The following is a 16,161-nucleotide window of genomic DNA, read 5'->3' as shown; positions in this document are numbered from 1 at the left end:
TTTCAATAAGTATTTGACTTTTTAAATCAGATGGGTGTAATAGTCAGGTAAAAACAACACCAAAAAAGAGCAGTTCCTTTGTTTACATCCCGTGTTTTTATAGTTTTTTAATGGTGGTTTAGTCAAATGGTGCCATGGGTCACAGCTCTGATAAATTACACCATCACAATCTTCTGAAATCTATATCGCTACTTCCGTAAAGTATATCAAGCTAATCTAAATATCAACTTCCTCTGTCTGCGGTGTTGTGTATGTGCCGTTCGCACTGATAACATCAGTCATGACAGACAAAAGTGAGTGGCAAACATACCCTCAGTCAGACTGACAGAAACAAGAAGCAACAGCACAGTCACTCTTATCCCCATTCTTGTGTTTGGAAAGGTCCTCACTCGGAAATGGTGAATACACGGGAAGTTCAAAATGATCTTTGTACCCAGAGTTAACAATTGTTGGGTTGGAAATCATCTACTATATAGACACTTGAGGGGCTAGTCTTTATCTACTTGTGTGTCTTTTTGGGGCAGAATGAGAGAGAGGCTACTCATCACCACAAACCACAACACGTGAGCAGCAGGGGAAGCTCATCTCACTTTATGAGAAAAAGCAGGTTTGGTTTCCTGCTACACTCGTTTTTGCCTTCACTTTAAAAAACATGTGAGACGGAGATGCTATCATAATTGTACAAACCTATTGAGATGGCTTTCCAACAAAATCATAACCCGACGGCTTTTAGTAAAGTGGTACTTGAAGTAATTAGGATTTGACTCCTGAAACTGACATTTACATTTTAATATTTGTAGCACGCTCCATTTTCCTTAACACACAAATCCTTAAAAAACTTTGCATGAGCTCATATTAACTATGTAAATACTTAACACTTGAGCCAGACAACGACAAAAATCCCCTTTCACTGACGACTTATAGGGCTTTGCCTTTGATAAAACAGCAATACCCAGACTCCCTTACTTTATCGGAAATGACGTTGCACAGACCCGTCCCTCGTCGCCTTGCAAAATAATCGCGCTTTGTCTAATCCAACATGTCTGCGCCCGCAGAGATAGTTCTATCCGCAGATTCAGCGGGTCAGCTGTTTAACTGTGCAGTTTTCGACCCTAATTCCGGGGCAGAGTTCTTGACATATCGCGGGGGTAACACCTCCTCCAGGTCTTTAACAGTCTTGAACGGAGAATACATATTAGGAGCTCAACTCTGCAAGAACTTCATAAACGTGTGGGAGATCCAGAGAAAGGTAGGTAACGTTAGAGCTGATATGCTGGAAATAAACATCACTGGTATTTTACTCAATAAATAAGTAATAAAGGCAGAATTGTTCAGAACAAGTGTTCTTCAGTGTCATTTTAAAAAGAGTTGTGTGTGTAGCAGTGTGAATAGCTGACATGTCAAGCCGGGTTGCCAGGTCTTAACAACAAAACCCGCCAAATAGATAATCAAAAATCAAAACTAGACCAATCACAGCAAAAACAGGCAGTAATGACCAATGACACCGAAATTTTAAAAAGTGAAAATTATCCATTCCAATTTCGATACCACAGCAAAAACCCTAACTAATATACATTTAAACATTATTAAACGGTACAAAAAGAACAAATTACAAGCAATAGCACAGATAAATACACTAGAACAAAGATACAAATGAAATAAACAGTACTTTTCAGGTAGGTCTAAGTAGTTTTCAGGTAGGCTATAGAAATTGAATAAAGTAATCAAATGTAAAATAACACTGCATAGTTTTCACTGTATAAATTAAATATAGATTAATCCTTAATGAAGTTACAAAAGTTTTTGGTCAAGAGCAGTCAGAAATTTTGTCTATGTCTTTTGTTGTTTGATTATGAAGGTAAAACAGTAGCAAAACTCGAGAGCTTGCTAATTTGAATGTGAGAACTTGTAAAATTAATATTTGTATTTGTAAGTTGAAATTTATACTTGCAGCTCTGATGTGAAAAGCTGCATCTATCGATTTGCACACACAGACAATACTCAGAACACCTGTGTTTTGAATTCGAAGTTGCAGATTAATAATTACAAATGTGTAAAGTGTCATTTACATAAACAAAATGACAGGCACAATTGTGTACTACACATTTATCTTTGTGCTTTAGTTCAGTTTCGTTGTACAACCACAAGTCGGCACTCACAACCTCTCATATCTGGCAGTACAACTTCAAATCCTAGCGCTTTGACTTTTGCTACTCTTTTTGCGATATGCCTGTAGCAAAACTCACTCGTGCACTTGTAAATGCAGACTTGAGAGAGCAGAGTCGGGGGCGGGGCTGGGGTCGGAATGAAGTCATTTTATTGGTCGACGCCTCACCAATGAACAACGCCAGCCAGCATGCAAACATTTGTATGCATATGTATCAGCTATTTTTTAAAACGCTTGGAAAATATTTTTATGAAATATCATTAGTTTTACTGGAATCGTTTTACAGAATATGAACGCAACGCGTTTAATTGAGACAGTGGTATTAAAAGACCAAACTCAGGAAACACCATAAAGCATAGCCTATACAGAAAAAATTGAGCACAGAATATGAACGCAACGCGTTTAATTGTACGTTTTCCTCGAAACCCAAGAAAACGCTTAATGAGGCTTAATGGACCAACAGTTATAAAATAAAAATTAAAAACAATAAAAAAACATATAATTTGTTACTTTATTAATAAAACACAGGCAGCAAGTTTATTTGCACTGAACACACATTTGCTATATATATTATATATATATATATATATATATATAATATATATATATATATATATATATATATATATATATATATATTTATATTATATATATATATATATATATATATATATATATATATATATATATATATATATATATATGCCAATTCCATTGCAATATGAAAATGCACCTAAATTATCTGATAAGAATGTAAAATGTATACCTTGAAATGCAATGTAAGTCGCTTTGGAAAAATGTAAATGTTTTAAATATTCACCCTAGCCTAACTGTTGGACACACAAAAACAAACAAAACATAAATAAATTATATACATATACGTACGTGTGTGTGTGTGTGTGTGTGTGTGTGTGTGTGTGTGTGTGTGTCTTTTACAGTCTATGGTATATACCATATATATTTAATTTTATTTTAATATCAGTCTAATGCATTAAGCCATGTTAGTGTTTCAGTGCACGCGGGTTTCGTGACATCATCGAAGTCCCATTTCATTGGCTAGGTGCCAACCAATAAAACGGCTCCTTTGACCCCCCCTCCTCCCGCCCCCCTTTCTCTCTCGCCGCCTCTGAGTTTCAAGTGCACAAGTTAGATTTGCACCTGATATATCGCGAAAAGAGTAGCAAAAGTCAAGGCGCGAAATTTGAAATTGCAGTGACCGATTTGAGAAGTTGCACGTGCCTAATTGAGGAAGTACCGCAAATGTGAACGTAAGATTAAACGCAAAATATGTATTACAAGTTTGTGTCTGTCGTTGTATTTCTGTGAATGGCATTTTACACGTGTGTCTACTTGTCTGCAGCTTCAGATTCAGAATACAGGTTTGTGACTATTGTCTGCGAGTGCAAATTTCAACATTTAACTTCAGATTTTTATTGTACAGGTTTTCACATTGAAGCTGTGAGTGTAAATGTTCATGTACAAGTGCGAATATTTATTGTACAAGTTCTCAAATTCACATTTACATGCTCTCGAGTTTTGCTACTGTTTTACTTTCATATTAGATTAACATTTAAAACACAGGGCAGCAGGAATATTAGGCTGCCGTCACTTTAATACCTGCTTCAGACAAATCACATGGATCTAATAAACTTGGGTATGACATGTATGTAGACTGTGTGATGATGACACCTACTGAATCGTAGGCTAGTTCCTATAGAATAAAACGTCTTCAGCATGCGCTAGTGGTAAAAGCGAAAGAAGAGAATATGGACGTTGTCATCATGGCTTGGGAAAAGAGGCCAACTTGGCATGCCAATTTTGCAAATGGAGCTTGAGGTAGAAGCTTTAGGTTTTAGCACCATGTCGCGTTGATCAATACGGCCTTTCATGTTGCAGTTTTATTGCCTAGTCAGTAGATGTTGCATATGTTGTAGCAGCAAACACACTGTGAGATGATCATTCTAAATTTCTATCACTGTCAGAAAATTATCGCAGGCTATCTTTGGTTGCAAGAATTGGTTTGACAATGGAAGAATATGTATGCAGGAAACTTACATCCTCATAAACTCCTACACCTAAACTCCTAAGCTAGGTCGGCATGACCTGTCAAATGCTACGGTTGCAAAGATAGATAAAAAAAGAAAGAAAGTTAGACAAGGTATGGTTTTGACACCTTTAGAACAAAGACAGCAAAGCAAGCACTTTCAAATATAATATCTTACCTATTACAAACACTGTTTCTTGAAAAGTACCTGGTACCATGAATGACTAATTCTGAGAAACATTATCACTCAGACAATAGTTGGAATGCGTCCGATATCTAACAAAAAAAAAAGAAACTAAGATATCTCTCCTAATATGAGGATGTGAGTACAACAACATACATATTCTTGCAGAATACTACACGTAAATATCAATCAAACAGAATAAAAGATAAACCTAAATGAGTAACAATAATAAGTACATACTTGAATATTCTGTATGATGGAGGTTAATATATGAATTATGGATTTCTGAATACATGAATATACAGATAAAATTAATAAGGAACAATTCATAAATGAATAAAATGGATAGGAAAAATATGAATTAGAAAATCATCACAAACATTGACCATTTCGATACACCAACATGTATTTTCTGAGCTTATTAAAATAAATGACATGAAAGGCTTTTTAAAAATTAAAACTTTGTTACATGTAGCATCTAATTGAAAGCAAAAAAGGTTATTGAAATTGTGAAAAATGTGACCTGAAGTATAAACTTTCCTTTATACATAAACATCATTATACAAAAATCAATGATATTTGTCAGATGAATAGACACACTGCAGTCATCACTGCTAATATAAAGTCCAGCTTTTCCATTTTTTAATAAGCATTATTGACACATATCAGATCATGATATAATTAGTAGCCTAAATATTGAATAAATTGTTGTAGAACAACAGTGTATTAGGTTATCATTGCCACCAGAGATTAATTAAAGGAACTGTGTGTAGGAATTTCTCCCATCTAGTGGTGAAATTGTATTTTGCATTTAAACGAATAATGCTCTCCAGGCCTCACTTTTTCAAATGCGCGTTGCATCTACGGTAGCCGTTATGTACCAAAAAGCTATCACAGGATGTCTTATAATAGCACTTCGAGTTTTTCTTTGGGTGAACAGGTTTGTTATTTAAAACAAACTGAAACTTGAAACAACGAAAAAAAGAATGTTACAGTTATCAATTACTGACTGTGAAAAACATTAACTATGGTAATTAGTAGTAATGCCTTCTTTACTTGTTATATTTTTTGAAGTACGTGCATTGTTAGATATCATCATCATCAGAGCCTTCTCTAACGTTATTTTACTCAATAGCTGCTATTCATCAAAGAGCCTGTTTAACTTTTAACTTTAAATGTTCTACTGTCTATATAATAAAGTACACAACCAAGCAATGAAAAAAAAGCTTGTAATTAAGACCGTAACATTGACTTACCTGTCTAAAAGAAGAAAGCAGGCAACTTCAGGGTCTCTTTTGAAAGCTTTCTCCTGCATTAGCTATCCCGACATTAACCCTTGTTTTTGTAATCTCCAGTCACGTTTCCTTTTACGGTCTATTTTGGACTTTTTCGACGACGAGGACTCCTTATCCTGTGACTCAGCATATGTATGAATGAACGGTGTATAAATAACCGTGCAGTGTGCATCCTTTGAAACTTGCCGGGGCAGTGACGCCTCTCACTGCTCTGCGCCTCCGCTTCTGCTGGCTTCAGTCACGTGACGCTGGGACGTTGTGGAAACGCGTTGGCCTAGTACTTTTTGTCCCTCTCTGCTATTATAGTTTTTCAAGATGGCGGAACTACATGGAAGCCTCCGTGGACATACCCGTCCCATGTATATAAAGATAATAAATTCTTCGTTTATGAGGATTAGTCTGATCATTGGCATAGGTATTTGTACACCATTGAGGGCATATTTATTAATAAAAATATTGATTTTAGATAATAAAATACCTAAAAAGCTACACATAGTCCCTTTAAGTCGCTTATATAGATGATGGTGTTGTGACCCTGGTTTCACCCTTTTTTAAACACAATAAGTACTTATGTTTGACATGTTGCTAATGTGCAAAATTGGGGTAGATTATATTTCCTGAAATCCCTAACCTGAGACAAATCTTTCTGACTCAACTCCTAGAGTGTTTACACATCCAATCAACCAAGCATGAGCACAAGACATTTGACAGCCAGATGTAGACATGTTTTAACTGTTTTAGTTTAATAAATGTACACTGGACACAAACTTCATTATTTCGCCCTCACCATCTCTCTGCTGTTGTGTAGTTAAAACTGAACCTGTCAGACCATTCAAAAATATGAACAATAGAAAATTTGTACCAGCCAGAAATATGTGCTCTCAAATAAAGGCATCTTCAACGGCTGTGAATCTATGACAATCTGTGATGGTCATTAGTCATTGCTTGTTAATTTCACATTGAATATATTGCAACAACTCTTCTAAATGCCCAGAACAAAGCTGTTCTGCTCTGAATAACTTTTTGATTCTGCACATCATTACCTTTCAGGACCAGCTTCAGCAGAAGATTGTGTGTCCTGGGATTGTTACGTGTCTCTGTGCATCTCCTAATGGCCTCTATGTACTGGCAGGCATTGCGGAAGCTATATACCTGTGGGAGGTGAGGAGATTTGTTTTGGTTATCAAAGAATATAACATAATTTGACCTTGTTTTGACATGATTCTCATATTAAAAAAACATACAAAATTTGACTTAAAATTCACAAAATATTTTTGAACAAATGTCAGGGTGGTGTAACTGATATCATAATAAAACTGTGATTGTGTATCAAGGTCACTTAGTCTTTTAAAATATCAAATATTAAGACATGACATGTTAGTTCAGGTTGTAAAGTGTCATATGGTGCGACTCCCCGAAAACGTAGTAATATTTATGAATGATCAATATTTGTAAAAAAAAAAAAAAAAAAAGTTTATCTTAAATACATTTAAAAACCTTTTTGGAAATAATAATAAAGATGTGTGCACTCATATATTTAAGACTTAAGGAAAATATGGACTTTTTACTTGATGGTACTCCACATTAATTTGTAATTAAAATAAATTTCTGTTAAAAATGGCATAATAATTTTCTTTTAAAACCATATTAAACCAACATGAATGCAAAGAGTCAGAGTAGCCTACATTTCTATGAACTTGGCACATTTAGTAATTGGTCTTTTAAACTAGATTTTTCCTATTCTTCATTGTGAACACACTTATTTGTCATTGAGTCTTGTGACAAGTGACTTACAGTTGTCTCTGCATATTAAGCTGGGACAGGAGTCATATTTTTTTTATAGTATTAACTTTTAATACTTTCTAATAGGTGTCAACAGGAAATTTGCTGGCTATTTTGAGTCGCCACTATCAAGACCTGAGCTGCATCCATTTCACCGATGACAGCAGTCATTTTGTTTCAGGAGGAAAAGACAATCTGGCTCTCATATGGAATCTCTCCAGGTGCGTTAAAAGCTTCATTAATCATTTCTCTTTTGTTTACTATGTTAATTGTGGATATGAGTGAAGTCTTGACCTCAATAAGTGACACCAAATCTACAGAGGTTTCCTCAGTTATCAGTTACACATGCAGGAGGACATATTGATATAGGTTTTTTGTTTTTTCCCGACTTCATTACTGAAAGTAATGAACTTTCAAATATTTGGCAGACTGGTAGAAAAAGGGAAAAGTCCAATAAATACATGCATTTATAATTATCTCATAATACACCAGCTCTTGAAGCGACATCATCAATTTAGTTAAAGACTCAGTTTTAGAGGTGATATTGTTAAATCACTGCTTGTCTTCTCCTATTCAGTGTTTGGCAGGAGTGTGTAGTGGAACTCCATCTGAATCTCTGGAATATTGAGAGATGAGACTAGAATATTAATACGACACAATGAATGGAACACAACCTAAGTGGTTTCAGAAGAGTCAAATCAATGATTTAGTAGCTTTCTCCGTAAATGAAAGGCTTAAAAAAGACTTCAAAATATTTCTCATATAATTAGATGGAAGAAAAAAATAGAACATTATATTAATATTATTATTATTAAATGACTTAAAGGTACACTGTAACTTTTTTCGTTCAAAATTAACAAAATTTAAATGTTAATATATCATATATCATCAATCCTTCTTCCAAAACGTGTTTTGTCTTACCTTGATTCACTATGGTTAAGCCTATTATAAGTGTTTATATTTTAGACCTGTCTGGATGGTCTTTGTGGGAATTTGCATACATGCGTCACTCGCCCATGCGTGTCTCATCATATCTGTAAACAGAGAAAAGTTATTCCGGCTACTTTGATGCGTGTATTGTTGTGAGTGCCATAGGTTAGTTGTCACAATGAGCGAGAAAGTTGACACGGAGCAGCTAAATCTGGAATCATCCATTGTAAAAAAAAATCATTGTGTCTGTCTGTGATTACATGAAGAAACAGATTAAAAACTGAGACAGACTAAATCTAGAAGAACTGTGGCAACGTCTCCAATATACTTGAAGAAACCTAGCTGCAAAGCTACCTGAAAAACTATGCGGTTTTAAACGCAAATGGTGATCACACCAAATTAATTGATTAATAAAATCTATTTATGACATTATTTTTGAAAGCATCCTCACTTTACAGCATTTTTACACAAGTGCCTAAAACATTTCACACTACTGTAGCTTTGCAGGAAGGTTTCTTCACTAATCTTGGAGACATTGCAGCAGTTATTCTGGATTTAGTTGGTCTCAGTTTTTTCTGTTTCTTTATGTAATCATAGACTCGATGATACAATTAATGGCAAAAGGAAAGTTTGGAAATTTAAGCTGATATTTCCTACTGACACACTACAGCAAAATATATAATAACTGGCTTAAAACCATTTTTTGGGGGTGGAAATACAAACGTGCCTATGACTTTTGCACAGCACTGTATATATTTGCACAGTATTATTTATATATATATATATATATATATATATACAGTATATATATATATATATATATATATATATATATATATATATATATATATATATATATATATATATATATATATATATATATATATATGAAGAGTTCAGATGCAAAAGCCTCTAAGTGCCATCTGAAATTTTCTTCTAGAATAATAATTTTTATCAAGCTCGTATATTTTTACGAACTTAATTTATAATTAAATAATTAATTTATAATTACTGAACTTAAATATAGGAGCTTGATTTAAAAAAAAAAACATTCTAGAAGAAAATTTCAGATGGCACTTTGCATCTGAACTCTTCATTCATATATATATATATATTGTAGCGAATACGACTTTGGGTAAATTTGAATTAGCTCAAGAATATAGGGAATTTTGGAAATATTAATAATTATGACTCATGGTCATAATTCATAAGTCGCATGTACATTTATTTTATCAATTATAGAGATTAACTGGTTCTGTAACTGATCTAATCGTTATTCGTCCAGCGAATAAAGGTGAGATTATCACAGTTAAGAAGGGTTATCTCTTAACAAACTCCAAGAAAGTTTGATCTCCTGGCCACGGACATCAAACCTTCTGAGTTTATTAATTAAAACTACTGAATGTAGTCTAATATCGAGCTTGTAGCTGAAGATCTTTTGTTTCATTGACTTTAGAATGGTGGGTTTTCAAACACGGAGACAGTGAAAAGTATAAATGGATTTTAATAAATGTGACTAAAGATTATATGAGCTACGAATAGAAACGTACGTAAAAATGCAAACAATAAACACAAACAAACATTTAAACAATAATAACATACGTGATAAGAATAAAATGAAATGAAAGAAAGAAAGAGAGAAATAGAGAGAAGGGAAAAGCTAGTAATTGTTACATACAGAAACCTAAAAGCCGGACCCCAGAAAAGCAGCTTTTATCAGATAAATATACTTGCAAGTCTGTTCTCTGTTTGGTTGATGCTGAAAGCGCGGACGAGGTCCTGTTTCGACTGCGTCTTCCGGTGTCGCGGGAAGCTTGAAAAGGCTCACTGAAATGTAACGTTACTGAGAAAGTTCGTCTTCATCTTCCGTGAAGGAAGAGGCAAATATAACTTAGTTGCAAAAGAACGGCTGCTACGACTCGAACATGTGTTTGTCCGAGGCCTTCCGGGATGTTCCTCGGGGAAGCGTCGCGCAGGGAGAAGAGGAGGAAGGATGAGAGCGAGGTGAGAGAGAGAGGTGAGAGAGCCCGCTGTGTTTTGAAGGAGCTCAAGTCACGCCCCCTTGCGTGCGTGACCCAATCGCCTGGGAGGACGTATTGTGGTCATGTCCTTTCATTTGGAAAGGTACACGCCTCTTCTAACTAATGCTGGCGGAATAAACTTCGTTCATAAACATTTATAAAACTGGTATTAATCAAATAATGCATCCTCTAATATTCTGTGCTAAATATTCAACACCGTTGTGTTCTTCTGAACAAAACAATACCGCGAATGACAATTCTGTTAGTCAACAACACAAAGAAACAGGATTTCTCGTGATTACATGCATATTAAACTGATTACATATCAATAAAGCTTATAGATATCGTATTTCGGGTATAAGGATCATAAGCACAGCAAGAAATACATTTTAAACATTTTACAAAGGTAATTTTGACCACAAGTGGTCGGGCATGATAAGGAGTCTGTGTTTTGTGTGTGTGTATGCAGAGTCGTGCACACGTGGAACCGCGTGGCGAACTTTGTCCTTCCTTTTCAGTGTGAATATCTTCTTGAGTTGATGAGATTAACTCAGGGGACCTGACCGAGCATCTGCTAACACTGTTGTTTTGTTTTGAGGGGTTAATCAGTACCTTTTGTTTGTTGATTAGATTTGATTAATCAACAAAAAGGCAGACCTGATCATCTGCTTTCCGTTACAGTCCCCCCTTGATGAGTTGATAGGGCGTGTATGGGCCTAGTTGACTCATCACGGTAACAATGGTCAGATGGCAGGTGATTGCTAGGCTGATGACTCAGCTCAAATGAGGTTGAGGGGGGTCGATAGTGTGGGATCCCCCCTTTTCGGGGTTCCATAGGAAACCGCCGGACACGGCTTTGTGAGCTAGGCTGTGGAGGTTCACATTTCGTTGAGGTAATGTGCTCTTTCGACGTTGCTGGGTTTAAGTCGAATGTACACTTTCGGAGTGTGAGTCCTGCTTTGGTAATCAGGACTCGGGGCTGCTCTCTCTCCATGCGATGCCGGATGCCGGATCTGGTGATGTCCGATTGTGGCTGCTTTCTAGCGAACCACCACAGCATCCTGTTGGAGGAAAAAGAGAGAGAGAGAGAAAGGGAGGATAAACTTCAGAGATGGATGTCCTTGGTTGGCTAGGGCATCTTGTTGCTTCGCTGAGGTTGGTATGCCACATGCTTTGGTGTGCCATGCGTGGGTTTGGTGCTGCGGTGTTCAGCACATGATGTGTTCTCGGCACGCCTGACCCCCCTTTGTGCGCTGTGGCCTTACAAGCTGTGGCGCTGTGATGGCACAGGTGCACAATGCGTACTGAAGTCCTGTGAACGCAGCTTGTGCGTGGTGGCAGACAGTTGTCTGAGGCACTGGCTGCCAGTGAGCTCAGATGGCTTGCGAGGGTGGTGGAGGGGTAAGTGGCGGCATAGAAAAAGTCTGTTCGTCAGAGGCCCGCATGACCTTTTTAACACAGCGGAGGTAGCGTAAGCAGCTCTGAGGCGTGCAGTGTAGTTGGTAAAGTTCGTTTTGGCTGTGTAGTCACTGCAATCGTGAGGGTGGTTGGTCTGTGTGTGGCGCAGACATTGGTCTGGTTACTCAACTGCAGTTCAGTCCAGGACCTTGAAGCAGCAGGTGTCAGTGTTCGTTTCCTGTGTCTGTGTCAGACGTGGCTGCACTGTCTTCATCTGTTGTGTAAGAAGACTCTGGCTCACCAGTGTTCTGGGGAGAGTGGTTCCAGGTTCGACGGTCTGGGCTTGGAGTTCTGGACGGCGGATGATGCTGGTTCCAGAATCTTTCTGAGCGCTCGGTCCGACGCGTTGGATGAGCACCGTCACAGTCGTGCTGCCACCTGCTGTCTGGCTCTGAGCAGTGTTCAGAGACGGAGTAGATTGTGTGTGTTTTTACAGTCTTTTCATCTATAGCCCTTTGCTTGGTGTAAGCCTTGTGGACTAAGTCTCTGAGTTTTCGAGTGGACATTGTTCGTGGGCAGACAAGCACGTCAAGATGTCCACTCACGCTGCTATGTAGATTCCGCAGAAACAACGTTCTAAAGTTCACATCTTCTTCCATATCTGGGGTGTCGGTTGCTCCGAAAAAGGTTTGTCGGAGTCGGCCATAATAGGAGTTTGGGTGTTCAAGTCGGGCCTGTTTCACGTCGAGGGCCGTGATAAACCCTTGGTCAGATTCTGGGTCAGAGAATTCATGGATCAAAGCTTGTCGCAGTTGCTTGTAATCTGCCTTGACAGGGTTTGGTTGGCGATCAAGGAACTTACGCACATCTCTATTTGCAGTTATTCGTAGCAGATACAATGCATCCCAAGCGGTCACGTTGGCGACAGTTTGCAAGTGAAAATCAATGTCTTGTAAGTAAGCAAAAATGTCATGGTTTCCTGCAGGAGCTGGGTTGAACGTAGGAATGTTGCGGGCTAGCTTGTCAAGGCTTTTGGGAGGAGAGCTGTTGCTGGGGGCCCACTCCGTCTGGAGAGGAGTCTGACCCTTTACAGCTCCGCCCCCTTCAGCTTTTGGTGTTTGGCTGACCGGGAGAAACTCTGTGATGCGTGTTTCTCCGTTCCAGACACTCTGCAATCTGTAAGCATGTTTTAGTTCTGCATGAACAGTGTCAAGTTCATCTTGGAGCTCGTGTCTCTGCTGAGTGAGCTGATGGATTTTAGTCTCTGCTCTCTCAAGGAGAGCTTCAGCCTGTTGGAGCCTTTCGTTGAGTTCTTTTCTGGTTTTTCTCTCCAACTGTTCTCTTTGGTCTGTGTGTCGATGAAGATCGTCTAGGGCATTTTGAAGTCTTTCAACTTCCTGTTGCAGCGTCGTGTCCGTCTCGTCCTCTTCCTCGGTCAGGAAGAGTAGCTGGTCTAGACGGCTTTGTGTGTGTGCCAGGTCCTCCAGGGCCTCTGTGGCCTGGAGCTGTAGTGCGGCTGTCTTTTGCTGCAGGTCGGCGTTGGTCCTTTCGCTGGCCCGGGCCTTGATGACGAGGTTGAGTGCGAGTTCTCCGAAGATTTTAGCCAGCTGCTCATGGTCGTACTTCTGGGTTGGATCGTAGGTCTCAAACTGGTCCAGGTACTGTGGGTCAGCGGCGTCCTGGGGCAGAACCATTGCTGTCATTTCTCGCAGCCATGTTTCGAGAGTGTGCCAGCGGACTGGGTGACTGGATGAGCTCGACATCTTTGCTTACTGTGGTGAGAGAAGCACAGCACACACAAAAAGAGACAAAATGCAAGTTTGTTTTAGGGTCAAATGAGCTATACTCGTACGGGCTAGGCCGTTTATGAGAATTTCGGGGCTAACTGATGCCGACAGTTAGCGGAGCCAATTTCGTGGGTATGGATAAACCCACAATAGAGATTTTGACAGGCGGTAGCCTGGGGGTCGTCTAATGACGCCGGCTTTGATCGTTACTCTATTCACTTTCCTGGGGTCTCTCTTAGGTTCTGTCTGTCAGTGAAATGAGAGAAACAAATCACAACAGAAATGGAGAAAAATTAAAATAAAAACAAAGTTGAAGGTAGGGAAGATCAAAGGGAAACACAACACAAGGAAGTGAATTGGTCTGCAATGAAATGTCACAAGCAATAACACGGGGAGTGTTATAAAATAAAAATAAAGAGACCTAAGCCTATAAACACTGACTGAGTCCTGCCAATAGATACACAATAAGGGATTAAGATGTTAGACTCAATGTAAATTAAGGCTTTCTGGTTTCATCAAATTGAGTACATATGTATGCAGGAGTCCGAGGCAAAGGCTTTACTAAAATAGTGATACAACAAAAGGGAAATTATGATAACTGATGGTGATTTATCAGAATAACCTACCCCCCCCCCCCCTTTGGAGAAAAGAGGGAAGAGAAAAAAAGAGAAAATTATCAATGAAAGAAAATGTGAATAACAACACAGGCTTGAGACGCAGGCAGAGGGATAGGCCCCGGCAGTGGGTTTGTACCACTAGGGTGAGGGCCGTATGTCTTCTCAGTGGTCTTCCCTGGCTGATTAGACACAATTTTGAATTAAAATTCAAACTAGTTTGAATTGGAATTCAACTAAGCATGCAAGGGGAGGTTCAAAATAATAAAAATAAGGAAGGAAAGAAAATTAGAATGATGACAGTGATGTATCAATACTAAAATTAATTAAACTGAAATTCAGAATGACTTCCTATAATCCCTACAATAACACTGAAGTTATTAGTATTGATTATAAAAATAATCAAACGAAAAGGGTAGCAATGAGACACTTCAATTGCAGACTGGGGGTTAAACAGATATTGATAAGTCGACCCAAGATGGCCACACGGTGGCGTGCTTCTTCCTAGGTGGACCTATCAATGAACTGAGTGAATCAAATCTAAGTTTTTAATTTGAAAAGTTTTCTTTTTTTCCGAACTTAACTTAAAGTGTGACAGTCAAAAACAGAAAAAGGAATTGTCTAACTCCAAATAATATCAGCATAAGCTAAGCTTGAATGCAGTTAAGTATTTGAGAGAGAAAATGAATGCAGAGAGAAAAAGAAATTGAAAGCAGGTATTATCTTATAACGCCACGAGATGGCGTAGTTGCGCTCGCGCAGGCTGACGTCAGTGGGAGGCGACACTCACGCAGGATGACGTCGGTGGGGCGCGCGTGATTTGAGAACTGCCACACACCTAGAGGCTGCCCTCTAGTGTCGGTGACGTGATTCAGCAATTTAGACAGCAGATTTTTTTTTATCTGTGGAAATCACGAGTATTTCGCGCTCTGTTGCATGCGGAAAATTACACGAGTTTCATAACATGTGACTAACAGGAATTACACATCTATTTAATTACACATTATATATGAAACGGTTTAAATAAAACAGGCATTAAAACTTCCGTTTTTAATTAATCGAGCTGTGAGTAAACAGGCATTAGACTTCGGTTTACTTACACATTATACATGAAACGGTTTGAATAAACAGGGATTATCTTCTGTTTATTTCAGCTGTGAACAGGAATTTTTTCTTCTGTTTACTTACAGCTATGAACAGGAATTAAACATCTGCTCATTACAGGAACAGGAATTATTGCATCTGCTCCTCTCCCATAAGCATTAATCAAAATAGCACTTTATGATAATGCGTAGGTTTACGAAATTGGATCGCGAGGCCAATTTCTGACCAGGAGCTTATCGTTAACGTATTGTATATAATAAGGCCTATTACGACTGAAAAACTGAGTCACTGCTCAGGTCAGATTTACGTCTTCGTCCTAAAAGAGATCCTTTCGTCTTCATTTAGTCGGTTTAAATCGTATTACATGACCTAACTGTAAAGAGTTTTTCTTCGTCTTTACAGAGACAAATGTAATATCATGAACTGCAGTTTTAGCACTTAACAGTGATTAAAAATGCTTAGACATTTTTGAAACTGTTAATTTGAAGAGCTGAGCTGGCTTTGTGCCTAACGTCAGCTGAGTGAGTTCGCTTTATAGCGACTTACCTCACAATTCAAAACGCGCGTGTAACGTTACAATTATTAATACCAATAATACACATTCACTGAAACTGAATTTTGCCCACCAAATAAAGTTTGAAACTGCCTAAAATAACTCCACCAAAATGTAGCGAATACGACTTTGGGTAAATTTGAATTAGCTCAAGAATATAGGGAATTTTGGAAATATTAATAATTATGACTCATGGTCATAATTCATAAGTCGCATGTACATTTATTTTATCAATTATAGAGATTAACTGGTTCTTTAACTGATCTAATCGTTATTCGTCCA

General features: G+C 38.0%; 1 protein-coding gene across 1 annotated transcript; it reads left to right on the top strand.

Annotated features, from left to right (window-relative positions):
* Positions 1 to 1,033: 1,033 nt before the first annotated feature.
* On the top strand, positions 1,034 to 8,107 carry LOC308685702 (WD repeat-containing protein 18-like; the record flags this gene model as incomplete). Its single annotated transcript, XM_081357664.1, has 4 exons — positions 1,034 to 1,249; positions 6,741 to 6,851; positions 7,560 to 7,693; positions 8,050 to 8,107. Exons 1-4 carry the CDS (start codon positions 1,040 to 1,042, stop codon positions 8,105 to 8,107), a joined length of 513 nt encoding a protein of 170 aa, XP_081213790.1. The 5' UTR covers positions 1,034 to 1,039.
* Positions 8,108 to 16,161: the final 8,054 nt, after the last annotated feature.

This window comes from Scardinius erythrophthalmus, assembly GCF_964197995.2.
Source record: "Scardinius erythrophthalmus genome assembly, chromosome: 25".
NCBI classification, from domain to species: Eukaryota; Metazoa; Chordata; class Actinopteri; order Cypriniformes; family Leuciscidae; genus Scardinius; species Scardinius erythrophthalmus.
The sequence above is the reverse complement of the archived record's forward strand: the minus strand, read 5'-3'. Positions and strand labels throughout refer to the sequence as shown.